Source organism: Lepidochelys kempii, chromosome 10, assembly GCF_965140285.1.
Source record: "Lepidochelys kempii isolate rLepKem1 chromosome 10, rLepKem1.hap1, whole genome shotgun sequence".
Taxonomy (NCBI): domain Eukaryota; kingdom Metazoa; phylum Chordata; order Testudines; family Cheloniidae; genus Lepidochelys; species Lepidochelys kempii.
Genome location: NC_136389.1, coordinates 60,059,748 through 60,077,932, shown reverse-complemented (window position 1 = coordinate 60,077,932; position 18,185 = coordinate 60,059,748). Strand labels below are relative to the sequence as shown.

At 44.7% G+C, this 18,185-nt stretch overlaps 1 protein-coding gene across 1 annotated transcript in view; it reads right to left on the bottom strand.

Moving 5' to 3' along the window:
- Positions 1-18,185, bottom strand: part of RFX7 (regulatory factor X7) — a 119,037-nt gene that overhangs the window by 14,944 nt on the left and 85,908 nt on the right. Inside the window, exons 5-7 of the mRNA XM_073303792.2 lie at positions 13,965-14,081; positions 10,363-10,447; positions 9,401-9,608 (exon numbers count right to left, since the gene is read on the bottom strand). Of these exons, the coding sequence (XP_073159893.1) occupies positions 9,401-9,608; positions 10,363-10,447; positions 13,965-14,081 (410 nt within the window). The remainder of the gene's footprint in view (positions 1-9,400; positions 9,609-10,362; positions 10,448-13,964; positions 14,082-18,185) is intronic.

Sequence of the window (18,185 nt, the reverse complement as noted above, 5' to 3'; positions counted from 1 at the left end):
CTCTTTTATGGCTTGCTGCCATTATAGGTTTTCCCTTCTAGTGAGAGAATGGTATGGTAAATCTCAAATCAATGAAGGCTACACTCAGAAAGACCTCAAGACTTCTGGAATATGCTGCTCAAACAGTTTCACTTTTGTTTCTACTGCCTGTCCCTCCCTTCTCACATTTATCTCCAGACTTCTTCTTCTTGTCCAAATCTATTCCGCCCCCAAAAATCTTCTAGTCATTGAACTTTTTGAAACTTTGCACTTTTAGACAGAGGTAAGGGATTGACTCTGTGTACACAAATTTGCAGAGGGACAATAGGGTTGAGGTCTGTTATTTCTCACCTCTATATATTATTTACTTAAAAATATTTTTGCTCTTAACAAGCATGTTATCTCTGGAGACACAAATCCACAGTCTGAGAACTGCAAAACTAAGCATCTCTGATGGTATCTTCTAGACTGAGCACTGAGTCCCATTGGGTAGATAGAAAGATTAACCTAAATAATCTATACAGAAGCCCCTGGAACCTCATAAGATTGGGTCCCTAATCCATGAACTATTGGAACTCATTGACAAAACTTTTCTTAAACATTACATGAATATATTGTCTCATACTATAGAATTAAAATTTATAATCCCTATTCCATGATGAGATATCTTTGAGCTACAATGTATCTTAATTAAAACTATCTTTAGATAAGTTTTTTCCTCAAAATCCGATTTAAATACAAAAATCCGTTAAAATTTTTTTTTTTAAAAAAAATCATTGATTTTTATCCACCATCTCAAGTGTTTTGAGAACCCATCTGGGACTAGTCTGGAAGGGATAGTCAATTCACCATCCAAGTGCTGATATGCAGCAGGGTGCACTGATGTCAATCAAACTGATTTAATTTAATCTTAATTTAAATCAGCAACCAGGAAACCTTTATTGGTTGTAATCTTGTTTTGCATTTGTACTTTTTAGTTATTTTTCTACAAAAAAGGTTGATTCCCCTTGGTTGGTATAACCATTAACATTGATGTGCAACCAAATATAGCCTTTACACTAAATTTGCACATACACATTTATTTAAGCAATCATATGCCTCAACATACATTTATTCAGATTCTTTTTACTTTTTTTTGTTAGAGCAGCTGAGCAGCGGGGGACAGCAGAGCAGCAAATAGCAGGAGTTTGCCTGGGATCTGTATTGGTGAGTGTGTGTTTGGTGAGAGGATCGGAGTGTTTGTAGTGAGGGCCGCTTGAAAGTTTGAGCGAGTGCTTGATTGGTTGGCTGAAAAGGGCGGGAGTTGGGAGTGTTTTGTTTCAGGTGAGCCTGGCTGTGTAAAAAAGCCGGCGCTCTGCAGACCAGCTGAGCGGCGGAGAACCAGTTGAGCAGCAGGGGACAGCAGAGCAGCAAACAGCAGGAGTTTGCCTGGGATCTGTGTTGGTGAGTATCTGGGTATCTGAGTGTGTGTTTGGTGAGAGGCTCGGAGTGTTTGTAGTGAGGGCAGCTTAAAAGTTTGAGCGAGTGCTTGATTGGTTGGCTGAAAAGGGCGGGAGTTGGGAGTGTTTTGTTTCAGGTGAGCCTGGCTGTTTAAAAAAGCTGGCAGCTCCAAAAGCAAACCAGCTGAGCAGCGGGGGACAGCAGAGCAGCAAACAGCAGGAGTTTGCCTGGGAGTTCGCCTGGGGTGAGCCCACTGAGGCTTACATCTTAACTACTTCTCTGAGTAATTACTGCATCTCCTGAGGAAGCTCGTAGTAGGAAGGTAATATGGATGGGGAGTGTTCAGCTGTTGTGACCTGCACTGGATGTACCATGTTTGTCTTTCTTCCACAGGACAGAAGCGACTTTGTGTGTACAAAGTGCAAGCTGGTCTCCATATTGGAAGAGAAGGTTCAAGGTCTGGAGCAACAGGTATCGACCCTGCGTTGCATAAGAGAAACTGAAGATTTCCTGGACAGACGTCAGGATATGCTTCTTCGAGCACAAGGTTCTGAAGATTCAGAGCAGGTTGCGCAGCGGGGACAGGAGGACGGTGATGAAATTTGGCAACGTGACCTCCAGAAGAAGGGGGAACGTCCATGTACCAGCAACGCAGATACAGGTAAGTAACCGTTTTCATGTTCTCTCCACAGGTACCATTGTGGGGAGTGGCCCAGATGATACGTCTGGGGAAAGGGAGCAGAAGGAGACTCCACCAGTTGAAAGGCATGAGATGCACTGTCCTAAGGTTGGGGGTTCCACGACCACCACTCCCAAGAGAAGGAGGCGGGTGGTGGTGGTCGGGGACTCTCTCCTCAGGGGGACTGAGTCATCTATCTGCCGCCCTGACCGGGAAAACAGAGAAGACAGCTGCTGCTTGCAAGGGCTAAGATTCGTGATGTGACGGAGAGTCTGCCGAGACTCATCAAGCCCTCGGATCGCTACCCCTTCCTGCTTCTCCACGTGGGCACCAATGATACTGCCAAGAATGACCTTGAGTGGATCACTGCAGACTACGTGGCTCTGGGAAGGAGGATAAAGGAGTTTGAGGTGCAAGTGGTGTTCTCGTCCATCCTCCCCGTGGAAGGAAAAGGCTGGGGTAGGGATCGTCGAATCGTGGAAGTCAATGAATGGCTACGCAGGTGGTGTCAGAGAGAAGGCTTTGGATTCTTCGACCATGGGATGGTGTTCCAAGAAGGAGGAGTGCTAGGCAGAGACAGGCTCCACCTAACGAAGAGAGGGAAGAGCATCTTCGCGAGCAGGCTGGCTAACCTAGTGAGGAGGGCTTTAAACTAGGTTCACCAGGGGAAGGAGACCAAAGCCCTGAGGTAGGTGGGGAAGCGGGATACCGGGAGGAAGCATGAGCAGGAGCGTGCGAGAGGGGAGGGCTCCTGCCTCATACTGAGAATGAGGGGCGATCAGCGGGTTATCTCAAGTGCCTATATACAAATGCACAAAGCCTGGGAAACAAGCAGGGAGAACTGGAGGTCCTGGCGAAGTCAGGGAATTATGATGTGATTGGAATAACAGAGACTTGGTGGGATAACTCGCATGACTGGAGTACTGTCATGGATGGGTATAAACTGTTCAGGAAGGACAGGGAGGCCAGAAAAGGTGGGGGAGTTGCACTGTATGTAAGGGAGCAGTATGACTGCTCAGAGCTCAAGTATGAAACTGCAGAAAAACCTGAGAGTCTCTGGATTAAGTTTAGAAGCGTGAGCAACAAGGGTGATGTCGTGGTGGGAGTCTGCTATAGACCACCGGACCAGGGGGATGAGGTGGACGAGGCTTTCTTCCAGCAACTCGCAGAAGCTACTAGATCGCATGCCCTGGTTCTCATGGGTGACTTCAATCATCCTGATATCGGCTGGGAGAGCAATACAGTGGTGCACAGACAATCCAGGAAGTTTTTGGAAACTGTAGGGGACAATTTCCTGGTGCAAGTGCTGGAGCAACCAACTAGGGGCGGAGCTCTTGACCTGCTGCTCACAAACCGGGAAGAATTAGTAGGGGAAGCAAAAGTGGATGGGAACCTGGGAGGCAGTGACCATGAGATGGTCGAGTTCAGGATCCTGACACAAGGAAGAAAGGAAAGCAGCAGAATACGGACCGTGGACTTCAGAAAAGCAGACTTTGACTCCCTCCGGGAACTGATGGGCAGGATCCCCTGGGAGAATAACATGAGGGGGAAAGGAATAACATGAGGGGGAAAGGAGAGCTGGCTGTATTTTAAACAATCCTTATTGTGGTTACAGGGACAAACCATCCCGATGTGTAGAAAGAACAGTAAATATGTCAGGCGACCAGCTTGGCTTAACAGTGAAATCCTTGCTGATCTTAAACACAAAAAAGAGGCTTACAAGAAGTAGAAGATTGGACAAATGACCAGGGATGAGTATATAAATATTGCTCGGGCATGTAGGAATGAAATCAGGAAGGCTAAATCACACCTGGAGTTGCAGCTAACGAGGGATGTTCAGAGTAACAAGAAGGGTTTCTTCAGGTATGTTGGCAACAAGAAGAAAGCCAAGGAAAGTGTGGGCCCCTTACTGAATGAGGGAGGCAACCTAGTGACAGAGGATGTGGAAAAAGCTAATGTACTCAATGCTTTTTTTGCCTCTGTCTTCACGAACAAGGTCAGCTCCCAGACTGCTGCACTGGGCAGCACAGAATGGGGAGGAGGTGGCCAGCCCTCTGTGAAGGAAGAAGTGGTTCGGGATTATTTAGAAAAACTGGACATGCACAAGTCCATGGGGCCAAATACGTTGCATCCGAGAGTGCTAAAGGAATTGGCGGATGTAATTGCAGAGGCATTGGCCATTATCTTTGAAAACTCATGGCGATCGGGGGAAGTCCCGGAAGACTGGAAAAAGGCTAATGTAGTGCCAATCTTTAAAAAAGGGAAGAAGGAGGATCCTGAGAACTACAGGCCGGTCAGCCTCACCTCAGTCCCTGGAAAAATCATGGAGCAAGTCCCAAAGGAATCAATTCTGAAGCACTTAGAGGAGAGGAAAGTGATCAGGAACAGTCAGCATGGATTCACCAAGGGAAAGTCATGCCTGACTAATCTAATTGCCTTCTATGATGAGATAACTGGTTCTGTGGATGAAGGGAAAGCAGTGGACGTGTTATTCCTCGACTTTAGCAAAGCTTTTGACACGGTCTCCCACAGTATTCTTGTCAGCAAGTTAAAGAAGTATGGGCTGGATGGATGCACTACAAGGTGGGTAGAAAGTTGGCTAGATTGTCGGGCTCAACGGGTAGTGATCAATGGCTCCATGTCTAGTTGGCAGCTGGTATCTAGCGGAGTGCCCCAAGGGTCGGTCCTGGAGCTGGTTTTGTTCAATATCTTCATTAATGATCTGGAGGATGGTCTGGATTGCACCCTCAGCAAGTTTGCAGATGAGTCTAAACTGGGAGGAGTGGTAGATACGCTGGAGGGTAGGGATAGGATACAGAGGGACCTAGACAAATCAGAGGATTGGGCCAAAAGAAATCTGATGAGGTTCAACAAGGACAAGTGCAGAGTCCTGCACTTAGGACGGAAGAATCCAATGCACCGCTACAGACTAGGGACCAAATGGCTAGGCAGCAGTTCTGCAGAGAAGGACCTAGGGGTGACAGTGGACGAGAAGCTGGATATGAGTCAACAGTGTGCCCTTGTTGCCAAGAAGGCCAATGGCATTTTGGGGTGTATAAGTAGGGGCATTGCCAGCAGATCGAGGGACGTGATCGTTCCCCTCTATTCGACATTGGTGAGGCCTCATCTGGAGTACTGTGTCCAGTTTTGGGCCCCACACTACAAGAAGGATGGGGAGAAATTGGAAGGGCAACAAAAATGATTAGGGGTCTGGAACACATGACTTATGAGGAGAGGCTGAGGGAACTAGGATTGTTTAGTCTATGGAAGAGAAGAATGAGGGGGGATTTGATAGCTGCTTTTAACTACCTGAAAGGTGGATCCAAAGAGGATGGATCTAGACTGTTCTCAGTGATAGCAGATGACAGGACAAGGAGTAATGGTCTCAAGTTGCAGTGGGGGAGGTTTAGGTTGGATATTAGGAAAAACTTTTTCACTAGGAGGGTGGTGAAACACTGGAATGCGTTACCTAGGGAGGTGGTGAAATCCCCTTCCTTAGAAGTTTTTAAGGCCAGGCTTGACATAGCCCTGGCTGGGATGATTTAGTTGGGATTGGTCCTGCTCTGGGCGGGGGGTTGGACTAGATGACCTCCAGAGGTCCCTTCCAACTCTGATATTCTATGATTCTAATTAAGCATTTCTTATTTACTAGATAATAACGTTATACTCAGAATTGGTTTTAAACTGCATTTGGATGGAAGCTGGAATTCAATTAAAAATGTACAAAACCAGCATTTTTAAATGGTATTTATTAGTAAAATTATATTACCTTAAGTGCTGGATACATAAGAAAAAAAGTTAAGTTCATCAAAACATGTTTTGCATTTAAAACTAACTGATTTATTAAACAAAGGAAATATTAACTGTGGAGTTAATCAATTGTTACTGGTCACCATGGGTCAGATTTTCAAAAGTATTTAGGTGCCTAAAGATACAGATGTGTGTCTATGGCCTAACTAACTTTGAAAATTTAGCCCCATTTCCTTCAAGTTTTTAGAATTAGTAGATCTCATTCTGGTTTTTAGTCATAATCTGAAAGAGGAACACAACTTTTTCAACTCCCAATTGGTTTCTCAAATTTGAATGAACTAGACCAAATGAAGAAAATATTCTCTGTGCACCTACTACTTAAATGAAATCAAAAGTAATTAAGTCAAAAGCTTTTTTATACAACAGAAACTGAAAATACTTACATTTGGAAAAATGTAAGTAACATTTGCTCCACTGTAAGACTGAAAATAACAGATACTTAATGCAATGCATGACATTGTAACCTATTTATAAAGCTTGCGTTGACCTCAATAAACATGTTTTCCCCCCGATTCTGTATAAAATTAAAAAAGCAGCACTCTTTAATTCATTTGAGGAAGGTTCACTGATGCAACTTTTTATTTTTTTAAATTATTTTAATATATAATAGTAAATGTAGGCTTAACACAGATTATCATGATTTCATATGCAACTTTTAACATTTTACATTTTAAAGGAAAAATGTATTTAGTTTAAATTGAAAAATCCTTTTAAAAAATCCATAATCGATTTGATATGCATTCTCCCTATATGTTGCTTTCAAAGAGCCACCAGTATTCAGGAAATTCTCCTGTACAGAAAGGGAACAGACGTTCTTTAATTCTACATACAAACTCTGGAAACACCTGTGAAATGGATGCCAACTTGAATGTCCACGCTGAACTAGAGTGCTATATCCTGACTGTAAAATGCCTCAATCAGGGGATTTACCCCCACTCTCCATGAGATTGTGAATTCATAACCAGTTTCTGGAGACTGGGGAAATGTATTTGAGAGAGGCCACCCTGAATTCTTTTAGTAACAATTAATGTAGCCAAATATTCCTCACTTCATCTCCTTTACTGTTCAGATGCTTGTGACATCTGTATCCTTATGTTCACCCTTTTTACAAGACTATGATGAATTTTGTACAAAGTATGCTATGTGAGGTATCATTTGAAAACATAATCTGCTGAACGTTGTCCTGGTAAAATATTTTACTACGTTGCATGTAAAGTTAAAAAATTCTACTGTATAATACATGTTCCAAGTCTAGGGAAACCGCTTCAAACTAGTTCTCCAGAGATAAAAGGCTAGCCAGGCATCAGCATAATCAAATGGACTATCACCTGGTTAAGCAGCCATTCTTTGGCAAGAAGGCTGTGAGAGAGAAATTTACATGTTGGCAAAGAAACAGCTGGAAGTTCCCGTCCCACAGACTCTCTGTCACCTGAACCCCAGCAGAAGATAATTCTCAATGAAGAGAATTGTTATAAAAAAAGGGGACCAAATCCCTCAGATTATCTCTCCTCCCTTTCTTGCTGCTCACAACATCTACAATGCCTGAAAGAGAAGGAAAGGAGCATTGGATTGGGGGAGAGTTTCTGGCTGAAACGAATCCAGCCAGTAAAAGTGCAAAATCATGTGGTGAGAGAGACATTTTACTTGGAATTAACTTTAGCTTGTTAAGTTAGATATTAGTTGCGTTTTACCTCTTATTTTCTTGTAACCAAATTCTGATTTTTATGCCTCATTACTTGTAAACACTTAAAATCTGTTTTTCTGTAGTTAATAAATTTGTTTTATTGTTTTATCTAAGCCAGTGTGTTTGGATTGAAGTGTTTGGGGAATAAGGTTGCCAGGTGTCCAGTTGATTGAAAAGGGGACCTGGCAGTGTCTGGTCAGATGTACTGACTGGACACTAAAAGTCCAGTTATTGTGGGTGGAGAAGGAAGGATGCGCGGGTCATCAACACATGCTAGCCGCTGCTAAGCTGGGGCCACCTCCTACCTGCATCTTGTGGGCAGGCGGGCCCCGCATCAGGCTGCAGCTTCAGAGCAGAAGGAGCCCAGCTTGGGGGGGGGGGCAGGGAGGGAGGTGAAGATGATCCAGCTACAAAGAAGGGGGAGGGTGAACAGCAGCAAGCAATGGGGGGCGGGGCCTCAAGGGAAGAGGCAGAGCAAGGGTGGGGCCTTGGGGGAAGAGGTGAAGCAGGTGGCAGGGCTGGGGGGTGGGGGGGTCCGGTTGTCAGCAATTAGAAAGTTGGCAACCCTATTGGGGAACTCTCTTTGAGATGAGAAGATTTGTGCCTATCATTTTCTATTAATAAAATGATGGACTTTCTATGAGCTTGCATTGTTAAGGAGGGTACTGGGCAATACAAGATGCAAATTTTTGGGGACAAGTCTGGGACTGGGAATCTGCTGGTGTTGCTCTGTAACATAATTCAGGAGTGGCTGGCTAGAACACTCATACAGTATATGAGCAATTTACATGCTGGAGGCTGCGTGCGGGCAAACAAGGAGTGGTTGCTCTCACAGTGAACCAGTCTAAAAGGCACCCCAGGTCGAAGAATTGAGGGGGAAAGCTGTCCATCACTCCAGATTGTACCATGTGTACTGTCACAATTAACATTAATGTAGCCAAATATTCCTCCTGTCACCTCCTTTCTCTACTGTTTAGATGCTCACTGGATTTCAGAGTAGTAGTCCTTTTGGCAGCAATCGGGGTTCCACAGTCCCCATGAAATAATCCCAGTGACTGTAAACCATAGTTTATGTAAAGGCTTCTCTCTCTTCCCAGGTAGAAAACTGCTCCAACCAGATGTGACAATATTTTACTCGACATCTCCACTCCCTTTCCTTACAACTAACAAACATAAAAATCTCAACTGCAGCAAAAATAGTCATAGTAACTTTCTCCTCTTATAGCACTGGTGAAAGGAGCCATTGTAACAGCCTGGGAAACTAAAGTCACAGAAGAGGCACAACACAGGCAATAGCAATTCATGCTTCCCCTTTCCAGCCCTCCAAGTCCACTGCAGGGCTTTGCAACTTCAATCCCTAGGCCTCCACGCTCAGCCAGCCAACAAGGGACCCAACCAAGTCAGCAATTTAGACTCTGCTTCAGTCAAAGCACTTTAATATTTGTTTAAATCCATCGCTATTCAGGACATGCATAAGGTATGGGGGCTTTCTGGAACCAGGGTGTTAGTGAAGTGGATGCTTACTCATTACGGACTGGACTCACACTACTAACTCATTTCACCAAATGATCATCAGACTAACGTATCTTTCAGTCACTCCTCAACTGGGCCACATTCCAACGTGTGACAGAGATGGCAAATTCTGTATCCAACTGCTAGTCCTGGATCACCCAGTCTCCCCAGTTCTCCCTATTTAAATTCTCCCTATTTAAATTTAAAAAGTTATCATTACACAAAATGCATAAATTTTCTTCTAAAATAAGAGATTACCCATCCCAGAGGTTCAGAAATAAGAGTTAACCCATTACCTGCTGGCGCCCCTGCCATTACAGTTAAAGCTGCCATTGATTTGGTGCCGATGTAGTGACTTTTGACAAGGAAACGAGCTAAATCCAAGACTGAATCAAATGGCTGGCTTAGGACTTTCTGGGCCCATTCGCACACAAGTCGACAGGCAGCTGACACAACTTCCTCATCAGCACTTTGTAGTTGCCCTGACGGATCTGACCCTTCCAACTAATGCAAAGAAAAAGCAAAGCTCAGTTATTAAAAAGCAATGAGAACCCTAGAGCAAATGATGATACAGCAATGTACACATTTACTTAATTAAAAAAAATCTATACATTCTACATCTAGATCAGTATTATCCAAGATGAAACACATCAATATTTTCCTACCACTTGTGCACAAGCAGACACATGTTACGTTACTATTGCCGTTCTGGAAGAATACTGCATGAGTAATTCCAGTGCTTTCACTACCCACAATCCAATGCCCCTGGCATGAAAAGCCAAACTAAAATTAGCAAAGCATTTTTAATGTTTTGCTACTTTTCTTCTGAGCCTACCAATTTAGCATGCCACCTGTTATCTGGAAGATGTTTACGTCATTATGACTCCTGCTCCCTTTCTAACACTGATCTTTTGGGTTTTTTATAGTGAAGGCAAAAATACACAGAGAATTATGAATTTAACAAATAATAATTTGTAGGTGGTGACACTGTGAAGAGCTGCTAAATCAGATCATCATTTTTATTAATAGCATTCCAATTGTTACTTAAGTTTAAAGCAAATCCAACTAGGCTTGTTTTGGGATATGAGAGTTTTGTAAAAAAAAAAATCTTATATATATATATATATATTTTTTTTTAAACTGCACAGCTCTTTAGCTGTATACTTCTTATGAAATGTTTTTTGTTTCAATAATGTTAAATATTACAAGAAAATATGGTAAAAGTTAGTTTGTACAAATACATATGTAGATACTGTACCCCATCTCCAGTTTTATGGAAGCCAAGGTTGGGCAGTGTTGGCATATGCACAAAAGCTTTCTTCCTCAGTCCACTGTAGCAATATGTGATCACAAATTAAGGTTTAAATATTCTCTGCTCCTTGATTTGTAACAAAATGACAAATGTTTTCAAACACTCTTCTGCTTTCCAAATATGGACTTTATAAGCAAAAGGCCCCACACTTGTTGGCATTACATTAAAAAATCCTTTACATTAAGCCAGTAATCAAAACAGCGTAAATGATGGACCCCAGTCCTGCACTGTCATCCGCATGGGTAGAGTCTTGTACCCCCCTGGAGTCCAAATGAAGTCAGTGGGGTTCCATGTGAGCACAGCAGTCTGCCTAAATGGTGTCATTTGCAGGCCCTTGGTACGTTTCATGGATTTAAAGGCCAAAGGGGATCATTAGATCATGTAGTTTGACCTCCTGCATCACACAGGCCAAACAATTTCAACCAGTTACTCCTGTATTGAGCCCAAGTACTGGTGTTTGGGTACCCAGTAAGGTATCCAATCTGAATTTCAAGACCTCAAGAGATGCAGAATTCACCACTTCCCTGGATAGGTGGTCCCAATGGTTAATCATCACCCTCCTTGTTAAAAATGTGTGTCTTATTTCTAATTTGAATTTGCCTGGTTTTAACTTCCAGCCATTGGTTCTTTTTACGCCTCTCTCTGGTAGATTAACACCCCTTTACAAGATAAGGCCATATTTTAATCATCCTGACTTGATAAGAGAACGATTTTTTTAATTCGTAATTTTCCGATTTCCTATTACATGAAGCACTGACTCTCTAAACTAGAGGGCATATATAGTTAACTGCTACCAACTAAGCACTGAAGTCTCTCCTTAAACAGATTCCAAGGCCAGAAGGGTCCAGTGTGATAATCTAGTCCAGTGTTTTTCAAAGTTTGGGTCACGTCCCAGTACTGGGTTGCAGCATGTAAGGCACTGGGTCGCCTTGCTCAGCACCCAGGGATCCTAGTGGCTCTGGTCAGCACCACCAACTGGGACGTTAAAAGTCCCATCAGTGGTGCTGCCCAGCTAAGGCAGGCTAGTACCCACCTGTCCCAACACCGCGTGTGCCCCGGAAGCAGTCAGCAGTGGGTTGGCTTCTAGGCAGGTGGGCCACAGGGCTCAGCACGCTGCTCCTGCCCCGAGCACCAGCTCCACAATCCCATTGGCCGGTTCCAGGCCAATGGGAGCCTGGGGGATGGGGGCGGTGCCTGCGGGTGAGAGCCGTGTGGAGCTGCTTGCACACCACCGCCTAGGAGCCAGACCTGCTGCTGACCGCTTCCGGGGAGCAGTGTGGTCCACGGTCCCAGGACTGGCGGGAAGCCTGCTCTGCACCACGGCTGCCGGAGGGAAGTCCGCACCCCAACCTCCTGCCCCAGCCCTTAGCCCCCCCACACCTGGACCCCTTCCTGCACCTCAAGCCCCTCATCCCTGCCCCCACCGCAGAGCCTGCACCCCCAGCCCAGAGCCCTGACCTCCTCCTGCACCCCAATCCCCTGCCCCAGCCCTGACCGCCCCCACCCAGAACCCCTTCCTGCACCCCAAACCCCTCATCCCAGGCCCCACCCCATAGCCCTGACTCCCTCCTACACCCCAACCCCTTGCCCCAGCCCAGAGCACCCTCCCATACCCAGAACCCCTCATTCCTGGCCCCACCCCTCAGTCCTCACCCCCGCAGCCCAACCCTCTGCCCCAGCCCTGAGACCCTCCCACACCCCAAACCCCTCATCCCCAGCTCCGTTGGGTGACAGGCATCAACAATTTTCTTCAACTGGGTCCCCAGAAAAAAAGTTTGAAAACCACTGATCTAGTCTGACCTGCTGTATAGCACAGGCCCTCAACCTTCTGCAAAATAATTCCTAGAGCAGATCTTGTAGAAAAACATACAAACTTGATTTAAAAATTGTCAGTGATGGAGAACCCACCATGACCCTTGGTAAATTGTTCCAATGGTTAACTCTCACCATTAAACATTAAAATGTGTGTTTAAATGAGTGTTCGGGGAATGGATAGAATTGTCCTGTATGCAGCGCATGCCTTGCATACACAGACAATATGCCAGTACCATCCAGTGTTTCAAGTCATACAGACCTTAGAGGACAAGAGTCAATCTGTGGTGACAGAAAACTGTAGATCACCAGTGAGGAATGTAAAACGTGATACCCTCCCAGAGATCTATCTCCCGTGTGCCTCAACATTTATGAGGCCTTCTCATGATCTCATTTCTAAAGACATGGGCATGCAAATTATATAGTTACATATCTGTTGCCCCATGGAGTCTGAATGCTCAATCTTAGATGTGGAAGAATGATTGGCTGACTTTGCCAGCTGGATGCATCAGAGCCACCCCCTCTTTATTTGAGGTGACCAGCACATCTTTCATCTTATGTAAAGATACATAATACACAGACTGATCCTCAGCTTTAGGAAGACAGAATTCTTCCTGACAGACACAAGTTCTCACTGCCTTCATGTCTCTGCTTACTGAGTAGCCTTGTTCAGAGCTAATGTGCAAGATTAAGTAACTTGATGTAGTTTTCAACCAGTTTTTCCAGGAACACCTTATCTTGTTAGAGATGGAATAGAGGTGTTTCAGTTACACAACCTATACACGCTGCTCCCTTACTTATGTGAGACAAACTCAGAACACCAACACACGTCCTCATGGCCTTTAGGTTTAATACTGCAATTCCTTCCTGGCAGGGCTTTTTCACTGCTTGCTCATGATGATAATGCAGCACGTTTCCTCACTGGCTAGAGCAAACTTTTTCATATTATGCTTGACCTGAGTTCTTCACATTGGCTGCCTGTTAAGTGATGGGATGACATAAGGTTGGGCCTGTTGGCTTTTTTAATGCCTTTACCTGTGCATAGCCCTGTCTATAGTAGAGATACCTATTTGTGCTCTGACATCATCCTTTCAGGTATCCCAAGTTACATCTTAGGTCACCAGTTAATTGTATTATTGCTTTCGTGGATTCTTGCATGCGGAATGCCTTCCTCACTGACATCCAGTTCATTCCTCTCCTCTTTTAAGCAACAATTAACCTTTCTTTCCCCCTACCAAAAAACAGTGCTCTGTAGCCTGAGCACTTCTTTGGGGTGAGAGGTGGCAATTTTAAACAACAATTTAATATGGCTTAAGAGGCATCAATGGCTTCATCTTAATTTCTCACATTACTGATCTGGTACAGGACAAGGAAGTTAAGATCACAATTCTCCTTACTTGTGTTATTACAGCATAAAAGGTATTGCATGCATCTAATGCAAGTTGTTTTATCTAAGACCCTTCTTTTTATTTTTCAAGGTAAATAACTACAGGAACAACTAAACATTTAGAATCAGATGAACTCAAACAGACACAAAATTTCTGAAGACTCGTCTTACATCTTAACAACAGAAGATTAACAAATTTCCAAGTATTCTACAAAGCACTTTGGGGAAATTGTTTTCATTTCTTGATTTAATTTTACTTCTAAATTTAGCTGGTAGTTGAGCTACAACAACAGATGTTCTTCAAGCAAGCGCAGAAGAGATTACTGAAAAGCATTCTAGCAAAGGATATTTTGATTTGCCTCTTGTGCCCAGACGGCGGGCCTTCATATTTGGAAAGACATTTTTCATGATCTTTCCAAAGTCAGCAGCACTTAAAGGATGGTAGCCAAGATTGTCACAATAGCTCCTGAAAGACAGGGAAAGAAAATGTGAATGAAACTGGTATTAATGCAAAAGGCCATCCTACACATTAGACTTCCATCAAAGGCTTCAAAACAAAAAACCCTCAGACCCATCCATATTTAGAACCACATTTAACATTAATGAATCTATCCACAATGAACTGAATACATTAAAAATGCATCAACAGAGCTGTTAATACTGTCGTTTCTGCCTTGTACTCTTTCAGGTTCAAAGGCAAGTCATGTGGAGATTTAATACACAGTGACATTATCTGGAGAATGGTTAGGATTTGCTGTACAATTTGGTTATTATTTCAACACGTTTCATTACATATATTTAAGACATGGCTTGGATAAAAGAAGAAATCTGACTGGTCAATAACATGGGTTAAAATTGCTTGGGTGTAACAAGGTGTGAGGCCATGTATGAATAGTCGAAAAACAGAGGGTGAGAGATTTTGCTTATATGTCAACAGAGTGGAAGACCCTGCATGTGAAAACTCCAAAAAAGTTAGAACTTAATTTAATAAACTCATCTGGGATATTAGTACTAATGGGGAATAGCTAATTAGCCACAGAGCCCTGTAGGAGTTTGTCTTTACACAAACTTGCCCTGGTTTAATTAAGCCAGTTTAGTTAAACTGGTGCAAACCCCTGTGTGGACACACTTCTATAAGTTTAAAACTGGTTGTATGGGTTTGGCAGGCCCCTGTTAATCCAGGGCTGGTCTACATAGAGTTTTTGTACTGTAACAATTATTGGTTTAGAAAAAGATAGCAGTGCAATCCCATAATGTGACCTAGTGATATTGGTTCAACAATGCTTATATCTGTATAGAATATTCCTGTACATTTAGGGAAATAAGCTATACTGATTGAAGCATGGTTGTATCTTTTCCGCATTCCTCCAATACTCAGAAAACAGCAGAAGGAATTTTGCTCTAACATCCATTCCTCTCCCCGCAAAAATGTGACCTTACACAAAAACAAGAGAACAAGAATGGATCATTTCAATCTAAAATGTGAATGTTCTGGAAAATAAGAAGCATGTTAAAGCAGGAAATAATGGAAGCTGTTTTGGAACCATACCCACATAGTAAGTTCTTAAATCATTATGTCGAAATCTGTATGTACTTATACAGAACCTTTTCACAAACCACAGTGCCTGGTATTCTAACTAAACAGCACAAAGCACATCTAGGCCAGCAAAATTCAGCTTTTATGCATGTAACAAAAAGCTTTCTAGCTGAAAATAAACAGAGAAAGCACAATGATTCTATAGATTAGAGAAACTAACTTACAGATGCTACAGCACTCCAGAAACTGGAGTTTCATTCCCAGTACCACCTGCTTCAGCAAGAATAACAATGGCACTAAATAGCAGTGATTTTCTGTATGTCAATATGTCAACCAAAGGCTCCCTTCTGAAATCATGACTAATGTGGATGATTGAAGAGATGCTGGGATACAAGCAAACCATATTTTCACTGTCAATATAACAGGGTGGCCTGCTCCTTTAAGGACCAGGAGACCTGGGCCACTCAGATCTGTTGAATTTATGAGACCCAAATGGGAAGGGATCAAGTGAGCCCTGTAAAGGGCTGAAAGAGCTCAGTAGAGAGGGAGTAACAGGAGATATGAGACGAGACAGGCCTCTGGGAGCTGCAGCACAGAGTGGGTTGAGGAACTGTTTTTGTGTTTGTTATTTTGTGTAAGTTAGAAGTATGGAGAACAAAATGGTGCCTGTAAAAACTTCTTTCTGATCTAGGGGGGAGGGCCAGCACCTTACACATGGGGGAGAATGCAGGCAGGTGATCAGTCCATAGAACTGAGAGGAAACATGTAAAGCAGCCCTATGACAGTCAAGGTCCCACGTATTACTGAACAAATATCTGCTATTCATATTTTGCATCATTATCATTATGAGATCAGAGAGTATACAGGATTGGTAGATAATAACCTCCATTTCCATGAGTGGAGGGTACCCAGATCCAGTAATCTGCCCTGGGAGATACAAAGGAAGAAAGGAGTACCAAAAGCATGAACCCTCAGTGAGCTCCTCTGTAGCTGCTGTCAGTCAGCATGACTTAACCCAAGCCATACCGACATGGGGAGGCAGCCAACAGAGAAGCTGGGAGGATTCAGTCATCCATCTGGAAGCCTCTGCTGCCACACAACTGAGGCGTCTCTCACCAGAGGATCTCCATTTCCCCTTCTACACTCCCCCAAAGCGATGGGATGATTGCAGTAAAATTCAGAGAGCTCAGCCTTGTACGATTTGCTGGCCCCTCTAGTAAGTTTCTCTTGGGACAAGATCATCTCATGCTTTTTGCTTTATTTAGGTGAAAGAGAATGGTGGAAACATAAAAGTCCAGGGTGCTGGGAGTCCAAGAAAATTCTTGGACTACTCAAAAGCCTGGTCTACACTACAAACTTAGGCTGACATACGTTGCCTTCTGACAACTTATTTGTGCATGAAATTTGTCTCCTGCCAGCGTAAGTGGTGACACAGTAACACTACCGTCCCAAATAGCATTGAACCATGCTCAACATACTCTAGTCAATGTAGGGCGAATGTAGATGCTGCCTGACCTATGTTGATCCTAACAGTCATCCAGCAGCTGTCCCACAATGCCTGACGCTGACTGCTCTGGTCACAATTGTGACTTCCACTGTCCAGGGTCATAAAGACTGGAAGCCACCCTCCCCCTTGTATACACCTGCATATTTTTGAAATGGTTTTTCCTGATTGCCCAGCTTGGTGAGCACACCTAGCAGCTCTTCTGTGTTGCGGTCAAAAGCTCAATCAATCATGCTGGCTATGCACTCTAGATGTGGTCCTGTCTGGAGTAATGTCAACAAACTGGGACAAAGGCAGTCTAGCATAGTGGTCAGAGTGGGCATCAGGCCTAGCGGTTGGAGCAGACATCTGTAGTTTGGAGCCAAAGTCCAAGGTCAAATGAGAAGGCAGGAAATGGATACCAGAACCAAGGGTCAAGCCAGAGTCTGGAGCCAGAGCCAAAGGTCAAACTGGAAGGAGGAACTGGAGCAAGCAGGGGAGCAGACAAAGGGGGGAGGGTTCAAGGCTGGGGCAGGACAGAGGCAAGGCTGGGTAGAAGGCAGGAGCTGCAGGAACCATGTAACGAAGGAGCAGAGAGAGTGGTCAGCAGGAGCGTGGACAAGCCAGCGAGCTGCTTCTAGTGCTGGCTAGAACCAGCCTGCTGGCCTCTGTAGCCAAACAGATGATGTGGCTAAGTAGGCAGCCTGCTACAGATCATCTGTACTAATGAGGCTGCCCGGAGACTAGCTCTGCTGCAGGCCCTGATTCTTTACAAGCAGACAAGGGACACTGGCTCTCTGGGCCTCTGAGGAAAAGAGACTGGGCAGACACAGCTATGGACAAGCCATAGAAACATGGACATCTATGAAAAGATTACGCTGCGGATGCAGACAAAAGGATATGACTGGGATTAGCAGCAGTGTCACATGAAAGCGAACGAACCGCATTAGGCATATCGCAAGGGCAGGGAGGCTAACAACTGATCTGGTTCCAGGTTGTAGACCTGCTGCTTTTACAATGAGCTGCATGCCCTGGCAGAGACCCTATCAGAAACCCGCAGACCACTGTGGATACCTTGGAGGGGCTGAAGAGGAGGAGGGATATGCATCAGGGGGTCCAACTATGCTGCAAGACAACTGATGGGGAGGGCATGTGACCTCACTACGTATCTCCTCCTTGGGCCCCGTGCTCTCCTCATCCTATGTTACCGGGGAGGGCGGTTCTGTCCTCCCACTGTGCCAGCTCCTCCTGGCACCCAGAGCCGGGCGACAGAGCCACTCCCAGATGCTACCTGGTGCAGGGCAGCAACGGCCCGGGAGAGTGCCTGGCTGTGGCAGCAGTGGGCTGCCTCCTGCCCAGGCTTGCCGTCCGGGATAGCATCTGAGCAAGTTGGGGGCCCCTCCCGCAGCATGCTCAGGAGTCAGCTCCTGTCCCCAGAAGGTGTGCCTGGGCAGGGGGCAGGCTGGCACTGCTCCCCTCCCCAGCCAGGCTGCTGGCTCTCTCGCAGCCATTACGCTGAGTGCGCAGCAGCGGCTGGCTGCGAGAGCCTG